This window comes from Triticum urartu, chromosome 6 (assembly GCF_003073215.2).
Source record: "Triticum urartu cultivar G1812 chromosome 6, Tu2.1, whole genome shotgun sequence".
NCBI lineage: Eukaryota > Viridiplantae > Streptophyta > Magnoliopsida > Poales > Poaceae > Triticum > Triticum urartu.
Genome location: NC_053027.1, coordinates 353071438 through 353091308, shown reverse-complemented (window position 1 = coordinate 353091308; position 19871 = coordinate 353071438). Strand labels below are relative to the sequence as shown.

General features: G+C 44.7%; 1 protein-coding gene and 2 long non-coding RNA genes across 8 annotated transcripts; 1 reads left to right on the top strand and 2 right to left on the bottom strand.

Annotated features, from left to right (window-relative positions):
* Positions 1-1805: 1805 nt before the first annotated feature.
* On the top strand, positions 1806-9299 carry LOC125513476. 3 transcript variants are annotated; one of them, XR_007285948.1, is made up of 5 exons: positions 1806-3522; positions 5514-5711; positions 7902-8108; positions 8187-8771; positions 8941-9299. It is a non-coding gene; the product is annotated as an uncharacterized LOC125513476 (long non-coding RNA). The 3 variants fall into 3 exon arrangements; XR_007285949.1 differs by having other exon boundaries at positions 1818-2567; positions 3398-3522; positions 8187-9299; XR_007285947.1 differs by having other exon boundaries at positions 1825-3522; positions 8187-9299.
* Positions 5985-7893, bottom strand: LOC125513477. The gene is made up of 2 exons (XR_007285950.1): positions 6553-7893; positions 5985-6377 (listed from the first exon to the last, which is right to left on the bottom strand). It is a non-coding gene; the product is annotated as an uncharacterized LOC125513477 (long non-coding RNA).
* Positions 7966-12006, bottom strand: LOC125513474. Of its 4 annotated transcripts, XR_007285945.1 has the most exons (3): positions 11179-11999; positions 10400-11102; positions 7966-8084 (listed from the first exon to the last, which is right to left on the bottom strand). XR_007285945.1 is itself a non-coding variant. In XM_048678603.1 (2 exons), the coding sequence occupies exons 1-2, from the start codon at positions 11914-11916 to the stop codon at positions 10806-10808; spliced, it is 474 nt and encodes a 157-aa protein (XP_048534560.1). In that variant the 5' UTR covers positions 11917-11998; the 3' UTR covers positions 10438-10805. The 4 variants fall into 4 exon arrangements, 1 of the variants encoding a protein (XP_048534560.1); XR_007285944.1 differs by lacking the exon at positions 7966-8084 and having other exon boundaries at positions 10438-11102; positions 11179-12006; XR_007285946.1 differs by lacking the exon at positions 7966-8084 and having other exon boundaries at positions 10438-11102; positions 11191-12006.
* Between the last annotated feature and the right edge of the window lie 7865 nt (positions 12007-19871).

Genomic DNA, 19871 nt, shown 5'->3' with positions numbered 1-19871 from the left:
TGCTTTCAATGCGGTTATCCCTCTAAGTCATGCTTTGACACGTAGGAGATATAGCCGCATCGAGGGCGTTACACCAGGTCATAGATCCCAAAGGAGAATTCTATTACCCACTGTAATGCTGATGTCTACTATGCAACCTTATTCTTGTAGACGTTGTTGGGCCTCCAAGTCCAGAGGTTTGTAGAACAGTAGCAAATTTCCCTCAAGTGGATGACCTACGGTTTATCAATCCGTGGGAGGCGTAGGATGAAGATGGTCTCTCTCAAACAACCCTGCAACCAAATAGCAAAGAGTATCTTGTGTCCCCAACACACCCAATACAATGGTAAATTGTATATGTGCACTAGTTCGGCGAAGAGATGGTGATACAAGTGCAATATGGATGGTAGACATAGGTTTTGTAATATGAAAATATACAAACAGGAAGGTAACTAATGATAAAAGTAAGCACAAACGGTATTGCAATGCTTCGAAACAAGGCCTAGGGTTCATACTTCAACTAATGAAAGTTCTCTCAACAATAATAACATAATTGGATCATATAACAATCCATCAACATGCAACAAAGAGTCAGTCCAAAGTCACTAATAGCGGAGAACAAACGAAGAGATTATTGTAGGGTACGAAACCACCTCAAAGTTATTCTTTCTGATCGATCTATTGAAGAGTCCGTAGTAAAATAACACGAAGCTATTCTTTCCGTTCAACCTATCCTAGAGTTCGGACTAGAATAAGACCTTAAAACACAAATCAACCAAAACCCTAATGTCACCTAGATACTCCAATGTCACCTCAAGTATCCGTGGGTATGATTATACGATATGCATCACACAATCTCACATTCATCTATTCATCCAACACAAAGAACTTCAAAGAGTGCCCCAAAGTTTCTACCGAAGAGTCAAGACGAAAACGTGTGCCAACCCCTATGCATAAGTTCACGAGGTCACGGAACTCGCAAGTTGATCACCAAAACGTACATCAAGTGGATCATGTGAATATCCCATTGTCAACACAGATAAGCACATGCAAGACATACATCAAGTGTTCTCAAATCCTTAAAGACTCAATCCGATAAGATAACTTCAAAGGGAAAACTCAATACATTACAAGAGAGTAGAGGGGGAGAAACATCATAAGATCCAACTATAATAGCAAAGCTCGCGATACATCAAGATCGTGCCGAATCAAGAACACGAGAGAGAGAGAGAGATCAAACACATAGCTACTGTTACATACCCTCAACCTCGAGGGTGAACTACTCCCTCCTCGTCATGGAGAGCGCCGGGATGATGAAGATGGCCACCGGAGTGGGATTCCCCCCTCCGGCAGGGTGCTGGAACGGGTCTAGATTGGTTTTCGGTCACTTTGGATGCTTGCGGCAACAGAACTCCCGATCTATGTTATTTTCTAGAGGTTTCAATATTTATCGGAATTTTTGGCATCGGGAACAAGTCAGGGAGGTGCCTGAGTCGTCCACGACATAGGGCGGCGCGCCCGGGGGGTAGGGCGCGCCCCCCACCCTCGTGGACGACCCGGGACTCTTCTGGCCCAACTCTTTTACTCTGGGGGGCTTCTTTTGGTTCATCAAAAATTGGCACGTCAATTGGACTCCGTTTGATGTTCCTTTTCTGTAAAACTCAAAAACAAGGAAAAAAGTAGAAACTGGCACTGGGCTCTAGGTTAATAGGTTAGTCCCAAAAATCATATAAAATATTATATAAATGCATATAAAACATCGTAGATGAATAATATAATAGCATGAAACAATAAAAAATTATAGATACATTGGAGATGTATCAAATGCCTCCATACGTAATGATCCATAGATTGTAGGAGAAATTGTATATGCCAAACTGTATATATATAGATATATACATGTGTATGTGTGAATGGTCGTGCAAGACATTCAATGATATATATATATATATATATATATATATATATATAGGACTATTTTGTTACTAGTAACAGAATAATATTCTGTTACTCCAGCGTCCTATAGAGAACGAGATGAATTTTCTTCAAACCAGTACGCCCGTGCGAAAAAAATTCAAATCACCCACTCACAACCAGCTCTTCCCACTCGTCGTCCTTCCCCTCAGCCCCGCGCGCCACCGACAAACCTCCACCCCGCGCGCCCCCTGGCCAGCCTCCACCCCGCGCGCCACCGGCGAACGTCCATCCCGCGCTCCCACCGGCCACCCTTCACCCCGCGCGCCGCCGGCCAACCTCCATCCCGCGCTCCCGCAAGCCACTCTCCACCCCGCGCGCCCGCCGGCCAACCTCCACCCCCCACGCCCCCGGCTACCCTCCACCCGGCGCGCCCGCCAGCCATCCTCCATCCTGCGCGCCCTCGGCCACCCTCCATCTCACGTTCCCGCCAGCCTTCCTCCAGTCGCGCCACCCACCTGCCACCAACATCGCCCATCGCCTGCCTCCGTCGTGTACGGGACTGGATATGCCCCCCGGCACCTCTTCCTCCCCCTGCCCCCGCACATGGAAGCTAGTGGCTGGTGCCATTCGATGCTGCTCTGCTCCATCAACTTCAACCACCGGTTCATGAGGTGCACGCCATGTGTTTGCTAAATTGACTCAGTGCAGTGGAGCATCTTTTTTTACTTTGTTTCATGTTCATTTGTAGGTAGCTTGTTCTTGCCAAATGTTGTAGCTTAGATGACTTCAGAATGTTTATCGTCCTATCATCACATAAGTCCATGTATTACTACCATGGGAGTTCAAAGAAATTCCTGTAACACGCGCCGTGCCCCGGCCCCATGTTCCGGGGTTGCCCTCCACAGCCTCAGCACGCAGGCCGTTCACCTCCGCCACCGAGGTCGTTCACCTCCGCCACCGATGTCCGTTCAACACCACAAGGAGAACCCTGTGTGTCAACACCCCTGTCAACCCCGTGCGACTTTGTTCTCTCAGCTTCAAAGAGGGTCAGTTCAGAACTTTGAACGCCCAGTGGTTCAGTTCAGAACTTGGCCTGGTGATACATTTGGTTTCTTTTCTACAGCTCACACAACCCAAATAACAGTTGATCATTTGATAAATTTTGGGTTCAGCTTCACACTATGCAGGAGTGCATATTCTTCTCCTTGTAAGTTCTAACAATAGATGGGTGGTTTTGCTAATCAGTTCAAGCTCAAATAACAAAATTCCTCGCTGGATTGCATCGTTCTTATCTATTGTTTTCTTTGCTCAATTGATATCAGCCACTGTAAGTCCTTTTCTCCAGCCATGATGGAGACCCATTCAAATTAGTTGTTCTATGTGTACACATTCAGATATACTAGTTGATCTGCTGAAAGATACGATATGTGTACTTCTGATAATCTCAAACATGTTTTACTCAACTTTAGAAAACATGTAATATTGTTGTGCTGCTTTGCAGTGTCTCCAGCAATCCTACTTCTCCATGACGACAAGGACGACGTCGCCATGCATGCACACTCTCCTTTCTTTCTACTTCCGAGACGGTGAGGAGCTCTAGCAGGTGGCCGCCGGTGGGATCCGCAGGTCAGTCACCGTCTTCCACCTCCCCTACTCTCCTCTTAAGTAGGAGCAACACCATTAGGAGCTCGAAGTAAAATGAGGACGGCTGCAGCGATGCACCGTGCAGTTCGCCCGCTCCTGTCTGATAAGTTCCCACCGTGCATTTTTGTGTGTGTAGAAATTCGGCTAATCTAGTTCGCGAATTTGGTCTACTTGTTGTAAATCTGTCAGTTCAAGACAAGTGCCTTCTGATCCTAGAAATTAGGTCCTTTGTGAATATTGCTTGTTTCAGAAAGAAATAGACTTTGTAATTGCATCACATGGTGTAGTGATCAACATAAACATGGTGTACTGATCAACATAAACATGGTGTACTGGACAAAACATACACATTCTATCTATTTAGCCATGAGTAACACTTAAAAAAGTTTGATATGCACACCAAAAAATTGAGTCTTTGATACAGGAATACACACACCTAATGCCACTGTAGATAGATAGATGGCCACCCCCTATCTGATGTGTTTAATTCAAAGTTCCAAACCCAATGTAAACTGCTCCTGCTGCTTAACAAAAAAATCACTTATTTGGACTGAGGAATATTACTTATTGCCATCTATTGAAGCCAAGATCCGCTGCAGCATTCAGATCCCTTCAATTCACTTCTATCTCCCTTGATAAGTTCAGTGTGTGTAATGGAAAAAACAAAAACATAATAGTTCAGTTCACTTCAACCAGTTGATATTGGATTATATTGGTTGATTGCAAAATACTTTGTTGTTTACCCATCGCCGTGGCCCTGCTCCCTAACCAACACCACCGGCCAACAACATGGCCCTGCGCCCTGACCATCGCCACGACCCCTCCTTCTCGCGCTGCCGCCTCATGCACTCACCACGCCGTGTGTGGCATCCTCTCGGCGAAGCGCCCGTGCTGTGTCGCGGGCGAATTTTCTGGTGTCACTCTCCGCCGCCTCAGCGCACAGGCAGTTCACCTCCGCCACCCCAGGCCACACACCACTACGAAGAGAGCCCGTTCAACTACGTGATAGAAAATTTTTGTACCAGACTTAGTATTAGTTCTCTGTGTAATCTATCGACAGTCCATGAAAAATCACATAAATAGTTGGTGTGTGTGCAGAAATATCGTCAGTGCAAGTTTCAAAATTATGTAAGTTTAGATATATCACCTAAATAAGTAATGATTTGCAGCGAGTTTCTTCAACATTCTGTATAGTTTAGATATATCACCTAAAGTATCGTCAGTGCAAGTTTGAAAATTCCGTAAGGTTAGATATATCGTAAAGAAAAATTGATGAGTCACTGTCTGCTTTATATTCATGTTCTCTATAGCACATGTAGCAGTGGGACTGACTGGGAGTGATCCCTGAACCATTTGATTAAACGCCATGGTTTCCAACTATGGTAATGCTACTAGAAAGTGTTAGAGGCCATGAAGCCTCTTGGCTTCTCCAATAAGCAGGTTTGGCTAGTCCTGAAGCGCCTCCTGAAGTTTCTGAGTATGCGATGCGTCAATGGACGCATCCTAGGCGGCCATGCACGACGTGTTTTGTCCTGCACCCAAAACCTTTGGAGGCGATGTGTTGCCCTTAGTACTTTCTTAACAAATCCAGCAGTGTTGGTTCATAGAGAACTTGAAATTACCTATCTGCCATGGGGATTTACTGCCCTCAGTACTCTCTCAACAAATCTAGCAGTGCAGGTTCTCTGGTGCACTAAGTATTTTCGGCGGCGATGCCTGCTTATATATTTCTGCTTTCATGTATTAAACCTTACAGTCTGGTACTATTTCATGATAATATGTGAACTAAAAGAAAGGTTCAACTATTTGTTATTTTAGCTGAGTTTAATTTCATATTTTCGTTTAGTTCAAATTCGTATTCTACTTCAGTTCCATTTCTAAAATTTTGTTTAGTGTTCTACATACCCAAGACTAGAACTCTTGGATGATTACATTAGATGAGTTAATTAATTAACTGTGTTTTCCAACCTCAGGTGCAACCTTGCCAGCAGCATGTTGGCGGTTCCTCTATTTCTCTTGTTGCTGCTCCAAGCCGCAACACCTCATGTCGTCATCATCTCTGCAGGGCCACCGCTCCAACCTGTCCCCTGTCGCAGCCCCACCACTCATTGCCGATGCACTCCAACCCGAGGACCTCCAAGATGGAGGTCGCCTCGCAGCCTAGCGACGAGGTAACTCATCTTCCTTGTGCGTCCTTAGCCCACTGTGCACCCTGCTGCCCTAGACCTCCTTCCTCACAGGCATTCTACCCCAACTTTTATTTTTATTTTCAGTTTAACTTGTGTGTTCTTTTCAGTGCATTATGCTTTAAATGTGCAGAGTCCTGAGGCAAAGTGATACATTTTAGTTTGCTTTACCACAAGGGCATTGCTGAAACTTAACTTCTGTCTAAACCTATAACCATCCATTTCGACAACAGATGCTACTTTACTTTGCATGGATCCTGAATAAACAACATAGGGATGGCTAAACTTATTTGCTTAGTCATCCCTGGTGCCCTTGCTGAATAAACACCACCAGGAATACAAAGCAAATAGCTTCTGTCTAAACTTATTTGCTCTAGTCGCGATTCCCTCCAGCGACGCCGGCTCCTCTACCCCCATTGCAGTGCTCTGGACGTCATCCTGGAATAGCAAGGATGACTTGGTAGTCACTAGGATTCCCTGCAGTGGCCAAATCGCGCTGCTCGTGATCTCCGCCTCCATCAGCTCCACTTCACCAGAGAATCAGTCCAGAGGAGGAGGTGTAGCCGCTCCACCCGATCTCTGACGTCTTATTCCACCTCCAAAAAAATTCTTTTTGATTTCTATTCTTCGTCACAGGTTCACTTCTATTACCTTGGTGCAAAAAGTGCCAAAAAGATCAGTTCGGACTTACTAAATGTCCATATTGTACATAGTATTTGCATAGTCTTAAATTTCTGGAAAACAAGCTTCCATACAAAGAAGGTTCAGTACAAGAAAAATGGGCCAGTCGGTTCATCCATATGCAAACCCTCATAACAAAACGTACCCCTAGAGTTCCTTCCACGACGCATCGACCTCCTGTTCAGCCAACGATTCTTGCCATCCACCACGCCATCAGGAACACGATTGGTGAGAAACACCTTCGTGCTCCTCCTCTCCTACTCTTCAGTTCACATACTGCCATCCATGAAGGCCATTTTTCTTGTAATCTAGATTTTGATCCAACTGAAAGTTCAGGAGTTCTTCGGGGGACTTCTCATAGATGCAAAAAAGAGACATAGAGAGAGAGATGCAAAAAAGAGACATAGAGAGAGAGGCTACTACAATTTACTTGGGGGATGATTTGTTGTGCAGGATGGGTGCCTAGTCTGGCAAGGGTTTTCAAGTATAACATGTGTGATAGTGGCAATTTTCAAAAACTTTAGTAGTTCAAGTATATAAGAAAACATAAGTCCACTCTGTAAAAACAACAGTAGACGCAGAAAGTTCAGTTTTGCTATATACAATTAGTAATGCGGATGTGTTCCTTTGTGGTTCAAATTTCGGCAGTAAACTATGCAAACAATTTAAAAGTACTCAAGTCCAACTTGCAAACCAGTAGTAGTCCTATACTGCAACATGCATCAAATTCAAAAAATAGAAAACCTGACTTGAAGCAAATTCGTACCTGGTTGTTTATTTCGTAGCTCATCGTTTCTAATATAAGCCAATGCATCTATTCTAATCTAGTTTTTTATTTTGTAGCTCACTTTTTCTAATATAATGTTAAAAGTCAACTAGATGAAAAATTCTATGTGTTAGCGATCAGTACTAGTGCTCATCAGTACGGAAAGTAGCAGTACTGATCAGTATGACTTACACAAATACTAGTACTGATTAGTACTTTCTTAATGTTAAAGATGAGCAGTAAAAGATACAAGTTGCAGTTCCAGGGCAACCTGTCTTGGATCCTTTTCAGGTTCAGGTCATAAATGTTTGGTATTCTTATATAATTGCATCAGTTCAGACTCACGGATACAATAAGTTGAGGGAAAACCCATACAAAAGTTCAAAGTTGAGAAACAGGGGTTCTTTGTTTCAATGTTCGCTAGTGTATGCAGATTGGTTTGCATGCATTTCATAGTTGGATGGCTACTGATCTCTATAAAACCTTGGAAGCAGTGCTTGCATTACTAGTACAACCATACTAGGTAAAACTGAATGTACGTAGCCAGTTCAATAACATCATCTCCTTGTGCAAAAAAGTAGTTAAAAAGGTCAAACTGACATCTGCTTTAGATTTTGGCACAAAAAATATTTATATGTATTTGTATTTTTCATGTTGAATTATTTGAAGTAAAACAAAAATAGCTCACTTTTGTGACTTTCATCATTTGAAAATCTACATACCTGCAGTTCAAGGACGGACACCCCAGGTTCTCAAGCAGCAAAGTTATCGCACAAAGTCGAACTTGCTGCTGCACCATCTTCACCATGTCAAACTTGCAGCAGCCAGGGGATCCACAATCATTGGGAGCTGTCCAAGTCGAGCTATCACCGCAGTCCAAGTGTTACTGCGACTACCATTTTCACCCAGCGCTGCACCCATTGAGCACCCACACAGTGAGAATGGCGTCTCATTTTTCTTTGAACATTTTCTTTCTGATTCTTGCTCGCTGATGGACCAACTACTATGGCTAGGGTTCTTCGCGCGCTAGCGCCGCTGCCGGCCCCGTACAACTAAGTCCTTGGCCCACTGCACGCCCTGCTGCCCTCGACCTCCCTCTCACAGGCATGCTACCCCAACTTTCATTTCGATTCTTAGTTCAAGTTGTGTGTTCTTATCTTTGCATTGTGCTTTAAGTGTGCAAAATCTTGAGGAAATCCTGCAATATTATGTGTGCAATAAAGGTAATTAAGTGCCTTTAGAAATTCTGACAGTCCATCCCAGACTAAGCAAATAATACATGCTAGTGTTGGTTTTTTAAGAGAATTTAGTATTAGTTGATCAACATTTTGATGCTTTTTCACCATGTCTGCACTTCGTTATAGTTAAGCATTGATCCATTTCTCAGCTGCAAGTAAATAATGATCTTGCACTTCACTATAATGCCCTCCCCCTCTGTTTCTCTTCCTCTCTAAATCCCCTTTCTATAACTAATTTATTTTCTCCCTGAATGCAGCATGAGGGAGGCTGGAGCGACTGCAGATCGGTGACAAGAGCCACTTCAGTTCTGTTGTTCGTGTATTGGAAGTACGTATCCTCTATCCGGGCAGGAGATAGAGGTAATTTCTCCCCTAATGCAACCTATTTTGTAAGTAGCCTGAGACCCATCATGTCCTATATACAGATTCGGAGTTTAACACATCAATGGAAGTTTGTTCTAAAAACTGAAATTGTTCTGGATGTACTGATAGATTAGTTGTTAATTATTGTAGTGTTTCGTTCTTGCAGAATAAAAATAATATGTATGGGTTACTTCTTGGCCCAGCTGAGAGAACCCTCATGTTGAAAAGTATAAAGAAGTTTCGAAGCAATTCCTAGTGTCTTTCGAAGCATTCATGGTTAAAAGCAACGGCAATCTCCTCCGTTCAAGTTGAGCACTGGTCATCGTCCAAGTTGAGCGCTAGATGTCGTCCAAGTTCAAAGAGGGTTGTATGCAAGTACAGAAGTTTGTTTTAGTGAGAAAAATTGCGGGTTTTTGGACAATATTATGTATGTTTGATTTGCTCAACCTTAGAACTTGGAGATATCCACTCTATTCTTCTATGATGAAGGCACACATGAGATCATGTGCAATGGTTATCCCCCTATTTTGTTTCTTCAAATGTGTATTTTGTTTCGTATAATGTGTTGTTCCCCTGTTCGATGAGGTAAAACAAGGAAAAATAGTGAAAATATCATTCAAGACTTGTCCGGTAGAAAGTGTGGAGAAGAAAACAGAAGTTTTTAAAACAAGGGAATGGTAAAAATATAAGTCCGTTCAACTATATAAACCATGCAGGTATGATGGCGACGACGCCGTCAGTAAGGATGAGAAGGAAAATTTAAAACTAAAACAAAAAGAGCTCTGAGTGATTATTTTTTGAGAAGTACAAACTCTCTAGTACCATAATTTTGAATATTATTGTGCAAAAGGTACAAAAAATGAATGCCTGGAAGAAAAGAACACTTACTGATAGAAAAATAGCTTGTGAAAGTTTAGAGCATAAAAAGGTTAAGCAGAAAGAATGAAGTGCAGAACTTTGATGCAAAAGAAAAATTAGAAGTTCAAAAAGAAAACACATAAAATATTTTCTTTTATAGTTAGTACAAAGTTGAGACACTTATTTTGGGACGGAGGGAGTATAAAGCAGTTTTGAAGTAATTCCCAGTGTCTTTAGAAACATTCATGGTTAAAAAGCAACGACAAAGTCTCCCGTTCGAGTTGAGCACTTGTCATCGTCCAAGTTGAGCAGTAGGTGCCGTCCAGGTTCAAAGAGGGTCGTATGCAAGTACATAAGTTTGTTTTAGTGAGAAAATGCGGGGTTTTGACAATATTCTGTATGATTCATTTATTCAACCTTAGAGATATTCACTCTATTTTCTATGATGAAGGCACACATGAAGTCTTGTGCAATGGTTACCCCCCTAGTGCTTCAAAGATTCGTATTTTGTCCTCAGAATCAATACAATGAAATGACAGTATCAGTAAATGCTCGAATTCATCAGTTCAACAATACTAACACGATGGCGTGATGAACTGCTAAAAAGAATAATATCCCCCTCATAAAAATACAATCAGCCCCTAGGAACAGAGGGTCCATGACATGCTGTCCATGCCGAGGGTGAACTTCACAAAAAAAATCATAACAAAAACATCGCTAGCTAGTGACAGGCAGACAAGAAAGAGGTCAGAGACAACGAACTGTACCTTTTCTGAAGGAAGCTTGCTCAAACTCAGCCTTCTCGTTGTTAAATCTTCCACTGTATTATAGGCAATTCTCAGCTTCTTTTTTTAACCGGAAAATTCATTCTATTACCAAACCCGCGCAGCGATCTCGCTGGCGACCAGCACCGAAACACAGTCTGGAGCCTGCTCGATCCACGAAAGATCAGCAGCTCTTGCCCTGAAGCCAAACATGACTAGTTCATGGGCCGCCTTATTACAGTCACTTTTACAAAAATTGAAACTAAATGACTCAAAGTTTGCATGACATACACTACACGTCTCGTGTAACAGGACGCCAATCGTGGCCCGGTCGTAATCATCAGAGTTCAGAGCTTGGACAAGGACTTTGGAGTTAGATTCGGGTACCACTCTGTGTAGGCCAAATTCATCACTCGCTTCTGCTGCCCTCAAACCTGTCATCGTCTCGGCATGCAGAGGTCCCAAGATGTGCTGCATATATCTGTCTGGCCGTCAAGAAATAACCTTGATCTGAACGAAAAACACACCCCCAGGCTCCCTGTCCAGTATCCGCATAAAAGGCAACATCAAAGTTAACTTTGACAAAGTCAGCAGGCGTCCGCTGCCAAATTTCCTTTAACTGATTAGTGGCTTGCTTGGGCTGAACAACAGTCTGCCTGAAGTCCTGAATATGCTGACGGAAATTGGTAGCACATCGCACTTGCACCTAGACATACATTGACAAATACTCAGAGAATACCACAAAACTATGGACAGTGGAGGTAGAGAGCAAAAGGGCGTACACTCAAACATACTGTATATCTTTACAACAAACTGCAGTTTTTCAACAATTTTTTTTAGTAACGGGGCATCCAACCGAAGCACACCAACCTTTTTTCCTACAAACATAAGTAAAATGAACCTCAAGAGCAAATCACTAGCGGATTGCATTTGCACTTCCATTTATCTTCAGAAAAAGCACAAAATAGTGAACTGCAGTAGACGACGACATGAACATCTCATCGCTGTGCTTGCAGGAGGCCGTTGGGGGAGAACGGTTGGTGGCGCCGGGTGGACAGGGTCGTTGGCGCCGCACGGGCTGAGGAACGGCCAGAACAGAGCTCCGCCGGCCACCCGACCACATGCTCTGTATCGGGAGGCTCCAAGATCACGTGCCTGACCAGAACGGAGCTCCGCCGGCCACACGGCCACGGGTTCAGAATCGAGAGGCTCCGCGGTCGCGCGCCCGCCAGAACGGGGCTCCACCGGCCACCCGGCCATGGGCTTGAAATCAGGAACCGGGGCCAGCTGCTCCACTCACTCGGGAGAGGCGGGGAGGAGGGAGAGGGGGGAGGGGGGCGTACGAGCATGAAGTCATTCGAGTAGCCAGGGATCTTAGGCGCGTCGATGTCCTGCGACATCGCCGCTGGCGGCCGCCCCTGCGAGCGCCGCCACCGTCGCCTATCGCCGCACCTAGGATGGGGTCGGGGTTGCCGGGAGGGAGGCTGGTGGGTGGAGGGATTGGCCGCGAGCAGCTCCATCGATGGCTGGAGTGGCCGACGGAACGTGGAGAGAGCGGAGGGAGATCTTATTTACCCTTTTAATAAAACCATCAGTTCAACGAAATGACGTCAACAATACAACAGCTCGAATTCATCAGTTCAACAATGGTAACAGAATAATATTCTATTACACGAAACAGAATATATATACAGCCGGTCTATACTGATAATATTATTAGAATAACTATTCTGATAACACTTCGGCACTGCATGCTCAACGCGAGGGTACTGCATTTTTTTTAGCAAAAGCACTGCATTACAGAGACTACTGAACTTCGTGTCATAAAAAACTGTACGCAGTGTTTTTTCAGTACTGTTTTTGCTCTAGTTTTTTAACCGTTTATCGGAACAAGGCGTATGATATACCGTTGGAAACCTATGGATTAGGCGCAACTTCGCCATGTTGAACACTTTTCGAGATTCCTCACGGTTTAAGAGCTGTTTTGAAAATGGTGCAGCCCATGACGAGTGGCAGCGAGCATTTTTTCGTGATTTCTTCTAAACCGCTTGTCGGAACGAAGCAAATGATACACCATTGGAAAGATATCGTCGAGGCGCATCTTTTTCATATCTATTATTTTCTCTAATTCGTTACGGTTTAAGAGCAGTTTCAAATTTACTAAATCGCGAAACTCTGTTTTTCAAAAAATTTAAACTTTTTGATACTGTTTTCGCTCCGGTTTTCTAACCGTTTGTCGAAATGAGGCATATGATACGCCGTTGGAAAGCTAAGGACGAGGCACGACTTTCATATGTTAAAATGTTTTTGAGATTCCTTATGGTTTTTAGTTAATTTTAAAAATCGTGCGGTTGACGACGAGAGGCAGCAGCCTTTTTTCAAGAAATTTTTAGAAATCGTTGGTCGAAATGATTCAATTTATACGCCATTGGAAAGATATCGATGAGGCGCAACTTTTTCATATAGAATACTCTCTCTGATTCCTTATGATTTAAGAGCAATTTTGATTTTAACGAAATGCTGACACTCTGTTTTTCCGCGACACCAAAATCGTCGTATGTACTATATCAGACAGAAAACCGCACATCATTGGACAGACAAGTGCACTGCATGTTTTCTTTTTTGTGGGACATAAACTTTCCCAAACGAGGTGGAGTGCACTGCTTTCAAACTAAAAACCACACTTCATCGGACAGACAGGTGCACTGCATGATTTTTTTGTAGGACGTAAATTTTTCCAAATGAGGTAGAGTGCACTTCATGTCAATCATTGGTGAACCGCAACACTGTCGAAAAGTGAACCTCGAGACTACCGTAAACGGGCCGCGACACTACCGAAAATGAGCCGCGTGAGTTTTTTTCCAAATGAGGTAGAGTGCACTTCATGTCGATCGTTGGTGAACCACAACACTTTCGAAAAGTGAACCTCGAGACTACCGTAAACGGGCCGCGACACTACCGAAAATGAGCCGCGTGAGTTTTTTTTGAAACTCACTATTTTTTACGTGCGTAGACCAGGCGAGTGGACCACATGGACTGAGCAAGTGAACCACATGTAATGAGAAGTGAGCTGCTTTCCGAGGTGTTTTTGTTTCGGATCACCAAGTGAACCACAAAGGAGTTTTATGGCGAACTTCGTGAGAGAACAAAGTGAGCTTCAAAACATACATATCCATTCATTATTTTTAATATTTTTTTCTAACATTTTATTTTGTAGTTTCATCTAAACTACCGAGCTGAGTGTAGTGAACTGCACGCGATGACTAAGTGCACTGCAACTCCCAATGCATTTTTCTTTTTTTAACACATGAGTGCAATTTAATTTTTTGGGAGAAATGAACCACATCATAAATCAAAGTGAGCTGCATGGTTTTTCCTTGTTGTTTTTTTAAGTATAAAGGATTTTTGGACTACAGGACTGAGGCCAGTGAACCTCATGAACGGTTCAAGTGTACTGATTTTCTTTTTGAAAAAATTGCATAGTGAACCACACAGACTTTCTAAAGCGGACCACACGGATTTTCAAAAATAAACTACAATACTTTGAAAAAATATACTTCTTCGGTTCACCGAACGCACTGCTTTTACAAAGAAAGATTTTACAAACTGAGCAATAACCCATGATGCAGTGTAACAAAATTGCATCCCTTTCTTTTCTTCTATCTCCACGTTACAATCATCACACACAAAATACAACCCACTGCACATTTTTAAATGCCCGCACGCAATGACACAATGCGGTGCCTGCCCCGCCAAACCGCACGCGCTCTCTGGACGTACTGCAAGCACAGGGTCGCTCATTTTGATAGTGAACTTCAAAAGCTTTTTCTCAATCACATCGAAATATTTAAGACAACTCCAGAGCAAAATAGGTGAATTGCCAAAAGGCAAAAAGAAAGGAAAATATTTTAACAGCTCCTCTCAGTCCTGAATGTAAAAGCTTCAGCAGCAACCTTGTTCAATTTTTGCTTCTACTCTTCTTTGAAGCATATCAGATAGTTTATCCTAGATTATTCTGGAAATCTCTATTACATAAAAAATGTGCAATGTTCTTATCTAGAGCACAACAAACACAAAGTGTCAGAGATACTTTTTCTTTTACAAGATTGTCAAGTTTTTTCAAAATAATATTATGAGCTACTACCAGCTACAGCAAGAGGAACACATGCAACCTAGGGGGGTCATGAAGCTGCCATAGAGCCGAGCTAAAGACAAGCATAACAACACACACACACACAAGTTAAGAGCAGCATATAACGATTGTGAGGAGTAGATTCTAGAGCTATCTATTTTCCAAACTAGGGCAATCGTCTTTATCTGAATGTTGTGGTAGAGCGCTGTTGTGTATGGACGCTCGCTGCACTTAGACGTGCACGGACGCTCGTCGATTGCACGCGAACGAGCCCTGAACCGCATGCAAGTCGCCAAAACTGCATGTCATGGTTGGCGCCCTTGCCGGAGTGCACACGCATGAGCCTTGAACCGCATGGACGCTCGCTGCACTTAGACGTGCAAGGACGCTCGTCGATTGCACGCGAACGAGCCCTGAACCGCATGCAAGAGTCGCCAAAACTGCATGTCATGGTTGGCGCCCTTGCCGGAGTGCACACGCATGAGCCTTGAACCGCATGGCGAGCGCCTCCGAGCTGCAGAATCATGGTCGACGGACCACAGGGGAAGAGATGGAGATGGCGCTCTCTCGACTGCACGCACACAAGCCCCAAACCGCATGGTGAGCATCTCCGAGCGGCACCACCATGGTTCACCTACCAATGGGAAGAGATGGCGCTCGCCGTACTGCACGCACACAACCTCCGAATGGCATCGCGAGCATCTCTGAGCCGCAGGACCACAACACCCGCATACTATGAGGCACAATCCTTTTTATGAACTCTTCGGCCATCGAGGAGGAGCACCTCACCTCACATGGAGTGAACTGCACATGCCGCTGGTGGAGCTGTCGGACTGCTGTGTGAATGAACAAATGTGGATAAGGGGGAGAGACCAGAGTGGTGGCCATCGCTGCTGGCCAAACTGCCTGCAGCTGGCCGTCACGGGAAGGCCATTGGTGGCCCTGTTGAACTGCACGAGGAAGCCAAAATCGCCGGCATCGGGCGAGGGAGCTCGCTCGCGCTCCTTGCCTCCTTCGATGGGGTGAACTGCACCTGTTCCTTTCTGCCCCCGCCATGAGTGCGCTCCTCCGCCATCGCTCCTTTCCTCCCCAAGCGGCATGGCGAGCAGAAAGGAGAGAAGGCAGCACCCGAGCTGCACGGGGAGCGGCAACCGAGCTGCATTTGGGGGACGACGCCCTGAGCAGCTGCTGGTGCAGGGGCGGAAGATGGGAGCATGGCGGTGTCTCCTGTTGCTGCGGGACACGGTGAGGTGCCAGAAATTGTCCGGGCAGCTAGGTGGGCACCGGATCTGGCTGACGGTGGCTGGATCCGACACAAGAAACCATGGTGACGGCCGAATCCAGAGCAACAGCGGATGGACAAGATTTCTCAAATGGACATGGCTTCACCTACAACACGAGAGAGATGGAGTGAGGGTAAGGAGGGAAAAAAGGAGAGAAAGCAAGGCGGCACCGTCCGGCGCGACCGCGGGGCAGATCGACGAAGAGCATGGGAAGGCGGCAGCTGGAGCTCTGCTTCTGAGGCCAGCCCTCATAGCTGCTGCCATGGATCTAGAAGGTCGAGCTTCACCGTTGGAACCATTTTCCCTCATTGACCAAGATGCATGTAGATCCATGGGAGGAGGTGGCGGGTGCATGCCGGCTCTGGGGATGGTGTGATTTGGGGAAGAACCCGCGCACCCCGCTGCTGCGGTAGAAGGTGTGGAGGGGGAGGGGAGAAAGCGGGGAGGGGAGGGGCGGCACCGCTGCCGGCCGCTCCCGCGAAAGGAGGTAGGGAGGGGAGGGGCAGCGGCTCTCCCGGCCGCTCCTGCGGTAGAAGGGGGGGGGGCAGCGGCATGGAGGTGGGGGTGTTAGCAGAATAAGGTACAATGTGTTATTAGAATAAGACTCTTAAGGGTGTTATTAGAATAGACCCATCCTATATATATAGGGTCGCGCTATTCGCCACCCTGGGTGAGGAATAGTTATTCTTCACCCCCTTTATTTTACCATCAATGCACCGTAATTTAGGTCCCGTAAGTTTTGTCGTATTTCCGACGCAAAAAGGGACCGTAAGAAAATATATAATCGTCGTAAAAAATATTTTATGTTATGTAAAATCACAAACGTAAAAACATAGTCTAAAATACACATAAACTGCAAATTTTCTTGTCTTATGATCTATATTTTTATTTTTCTTATGTCAAATTTTATGTATTGAATCAATAGGAATGTAACTATTTAAATTCGAAACGTAATTTAATTATGAAATGATCGTAAGATTACCTCGGGTGAAGAATAACTTATTCTGCACCCTGGGTGATGAATAGTAACACTATATATATATATAGGACAACATTATTCTAATCCTTGGATTAGAATAGTTATTTGGATCACAACAGCCCTATATAGGGCCCGAAGACAGGTTCCCGAATTTCCCTAAACTATCGGCCCGGCCCGATCAAATCCCACCTGGACCCCGATCCCGATCAAAACACCCCCCCACCCCCCTCCTCGCCGCTCCTCCCCAGCCTCACTCCTCGCCACTCCTCCCCTCGATCACTGGCCTCCGCCGTGATTCGCCACTGAAAATCCGCCAGATCCAGCGCCTCCCCTCCTTCTCCAGATCCTGGCCGACCGGATCGAGCTCCGCCCCCTCCGTCTCCACCTCCTGGCCAACCACCGGCGCGGGTGAGCGAGCGACGATGGACGCCGGCGCGAGGGAGCCCGCGTCACCTGGAGGCAACGAAGCCGCCATGGACTTCCGGAAGCCTCACCCTCCTTCCATCCTCACCGCCCGACGTCTTGGCAGAGCAGATGACGACCCCGAGACTAGCTATGGTGAATGGCGCGGCCAACGGAGCAACTAGGTGATGGAGGTGGCATCGGCGACGCCTTCAAATATAGCAACAGTAGATGAACTTCCTCCCTCTTCTCCCCTACTCCTTCAATATTTCCTTACATGACCTTCTTGCTTCAAGCAAATGAACTTCATGCCCTCTGCAAGACATGGATTGCCATGGAATTCCTCTCCTAGCTCCCCGGTGAATTGCTCTCAAGGTGGCCTATCTACTGCTGTAAAAAGGTTGGCTGAACTTCTAGCCATGGTATTGTTGAACTTCCTTTTGTCTGTTATTTTCTTACAGCCATGTGAAGTTCAGGTGGTGTGTGAGCATCAGTCCAAGCTACAAAACATTTTAAAATCTGCCTGCATTCATATGTGAAGTTCAGGTGGTGTGTGAGCATCAGTCTAGGCTACAAAGCATTTTAAAATCTGCCTGCATTCACATGTAAGAAACAATGTGAAGTTTAGCTAGTAAGTCTTCTAGAGTTCAGGTTGGTATGTATCTGGTTGTGTGCAAAAAATGAAAAGAAAATAAACATACAAATGATCACATGAAGGTTAGGTTGGTATGCACTAGTGGTTCAACCATTCAAACTCATGAAGGTCAGGTTTTTTAACTGTAGACAGTATTTCCCCTTTGCAAACAAGAAGTTCAGTATGTGGAGAGTGCTCAGTCTAGGTACATAAGAAATCAAAAATAGTGTAGAAAAAAGAAATGTGAGGTTCATTCTGTGAAGAGTGCTAAGTTCAGGTACACAAGTATGGGCAGATGCTTACCTTAGTTCAGAGTGTGATACCTGTCCAAGGGAAATCATATGTACATGAACACCACTTTTATATGAGAAGTTTAGGCTGTGAATAATGCTCAGTTCAGTTACAAAGGTATAAGCAGATGTAACTTGTGTGCTAATAAATATTTTTTCTTTTATGGCAGCAAGACGAGAGATGCATGAAGAAGCTTAGAAGTTCCTAGCAGCAGGTACACAATCCTAATCCTGTACGCGTTGCACCACCCCCTCAAAGGGTCACTCCTCAAACGCACCAACAACATTACCAACCTACTCCACACCAAAAATGGATGACACCCGAAACACATGGAGACTACAAAGATGCTAGGTCACATCCCTATCCGCACAACTTTGCGCCTCCACCTAATTGGGTGACACCGGAAATCCCACGCGGATTCTTTGTATCCACGAGAAGACTCCCAAGCACGCTGATGGAGGAGGGGGTTAGCTCAAGTCCTGCGTGTAACTCTAGAGGTTATCCTCGTGTGCCTCGTCAATCCCAAAGGGAAGCAACTAAACCAGATCCCAGGACAAATCCAACAAGAACACACAGACGGAGGAGAGTGCTCTGCACACTACCATCGTTGGATGATGATGCTGCTGCTACAACTGAGAATTGTACGGGACATAAGGTAGATGGATTGCTTCACAAACAAGAGAGCAAACCAGAACTAGGATCGCAATACCTCCACAACCACCTCAAGAAAAATGACGCAAACAAGAGAGAGGCCATCTTCAGCCCTGCTTCCTCCTCGTGATCCACTCCTGCATCCTGCTATGATAACTCCGCCATGTCCATCCTAGAGGGCCAGCAACAGACTCCGGTGGAGTTGCGATCATACACGCACGCAAGTGAGTTTTTTTAGGTATTTATATATGCATCTTGTATTATCTACAAATTTTCTGCTCCCTCCAGGATAACAACTTCATAAACTGCATTTTAACGTGCCGTTGGGATTATTTTTTATTTTTCTGCAGATGCCGGATCTCCCGGATTATCTAATACCAATACTAAAGATGCGATTCTAGAATGTAGAGAAAGCAAGGGAATTTTATAACAGATACACCAGACACGCTGGTTTTGGAATCAGGAAGACAGGAGGGAATGGCAATCATAAGTATTTTGTTTGTGCGTTCCAAGGGAAACACACAACTTCTGTTTTAGAGGTTGACAGGAAATGAAACAAAACATTGCAGAGGACAGGCTGTAATGCAAGAATGAGGGTGAAGGTGCAGGAGGATAACAGATGTGTGGTAGTGGACATTGAGTACAATCATAATCACCACCTCATGCAAATTGATGACATGCTGGTATTCTTGCACTCACACAAGAATTATGACCCCACTATTCTGGAGTACGTAAAGCTCCTGCAGTACCATTATGTCAAGCATACAACAATCATGTCCATGCTATCCGAAAATGAAGATGGAAGCTACTTCCTAAGCATGACCGGACGAGACCTACTAAACCAGTAAGTATTCAAGAAATGCACATACTGCAAATGTACATAGCATCCTAAGTCACCACCCTTTGCTAGGAAAAATAACAAATGCATGTTTGCATATAATTTGCAGGAAAGCCATGAATGCAAAGAAAGATGATTTGGATGATGTATTTAAATTTGTATCTTTCTTCAAAGACATGAAGGCAATCAATAATAAGTTTTTCTATGACATACAAGTAGACAATGACAAGTCAATTAAAAACATTTTCTGGTCCAATGCAACCTG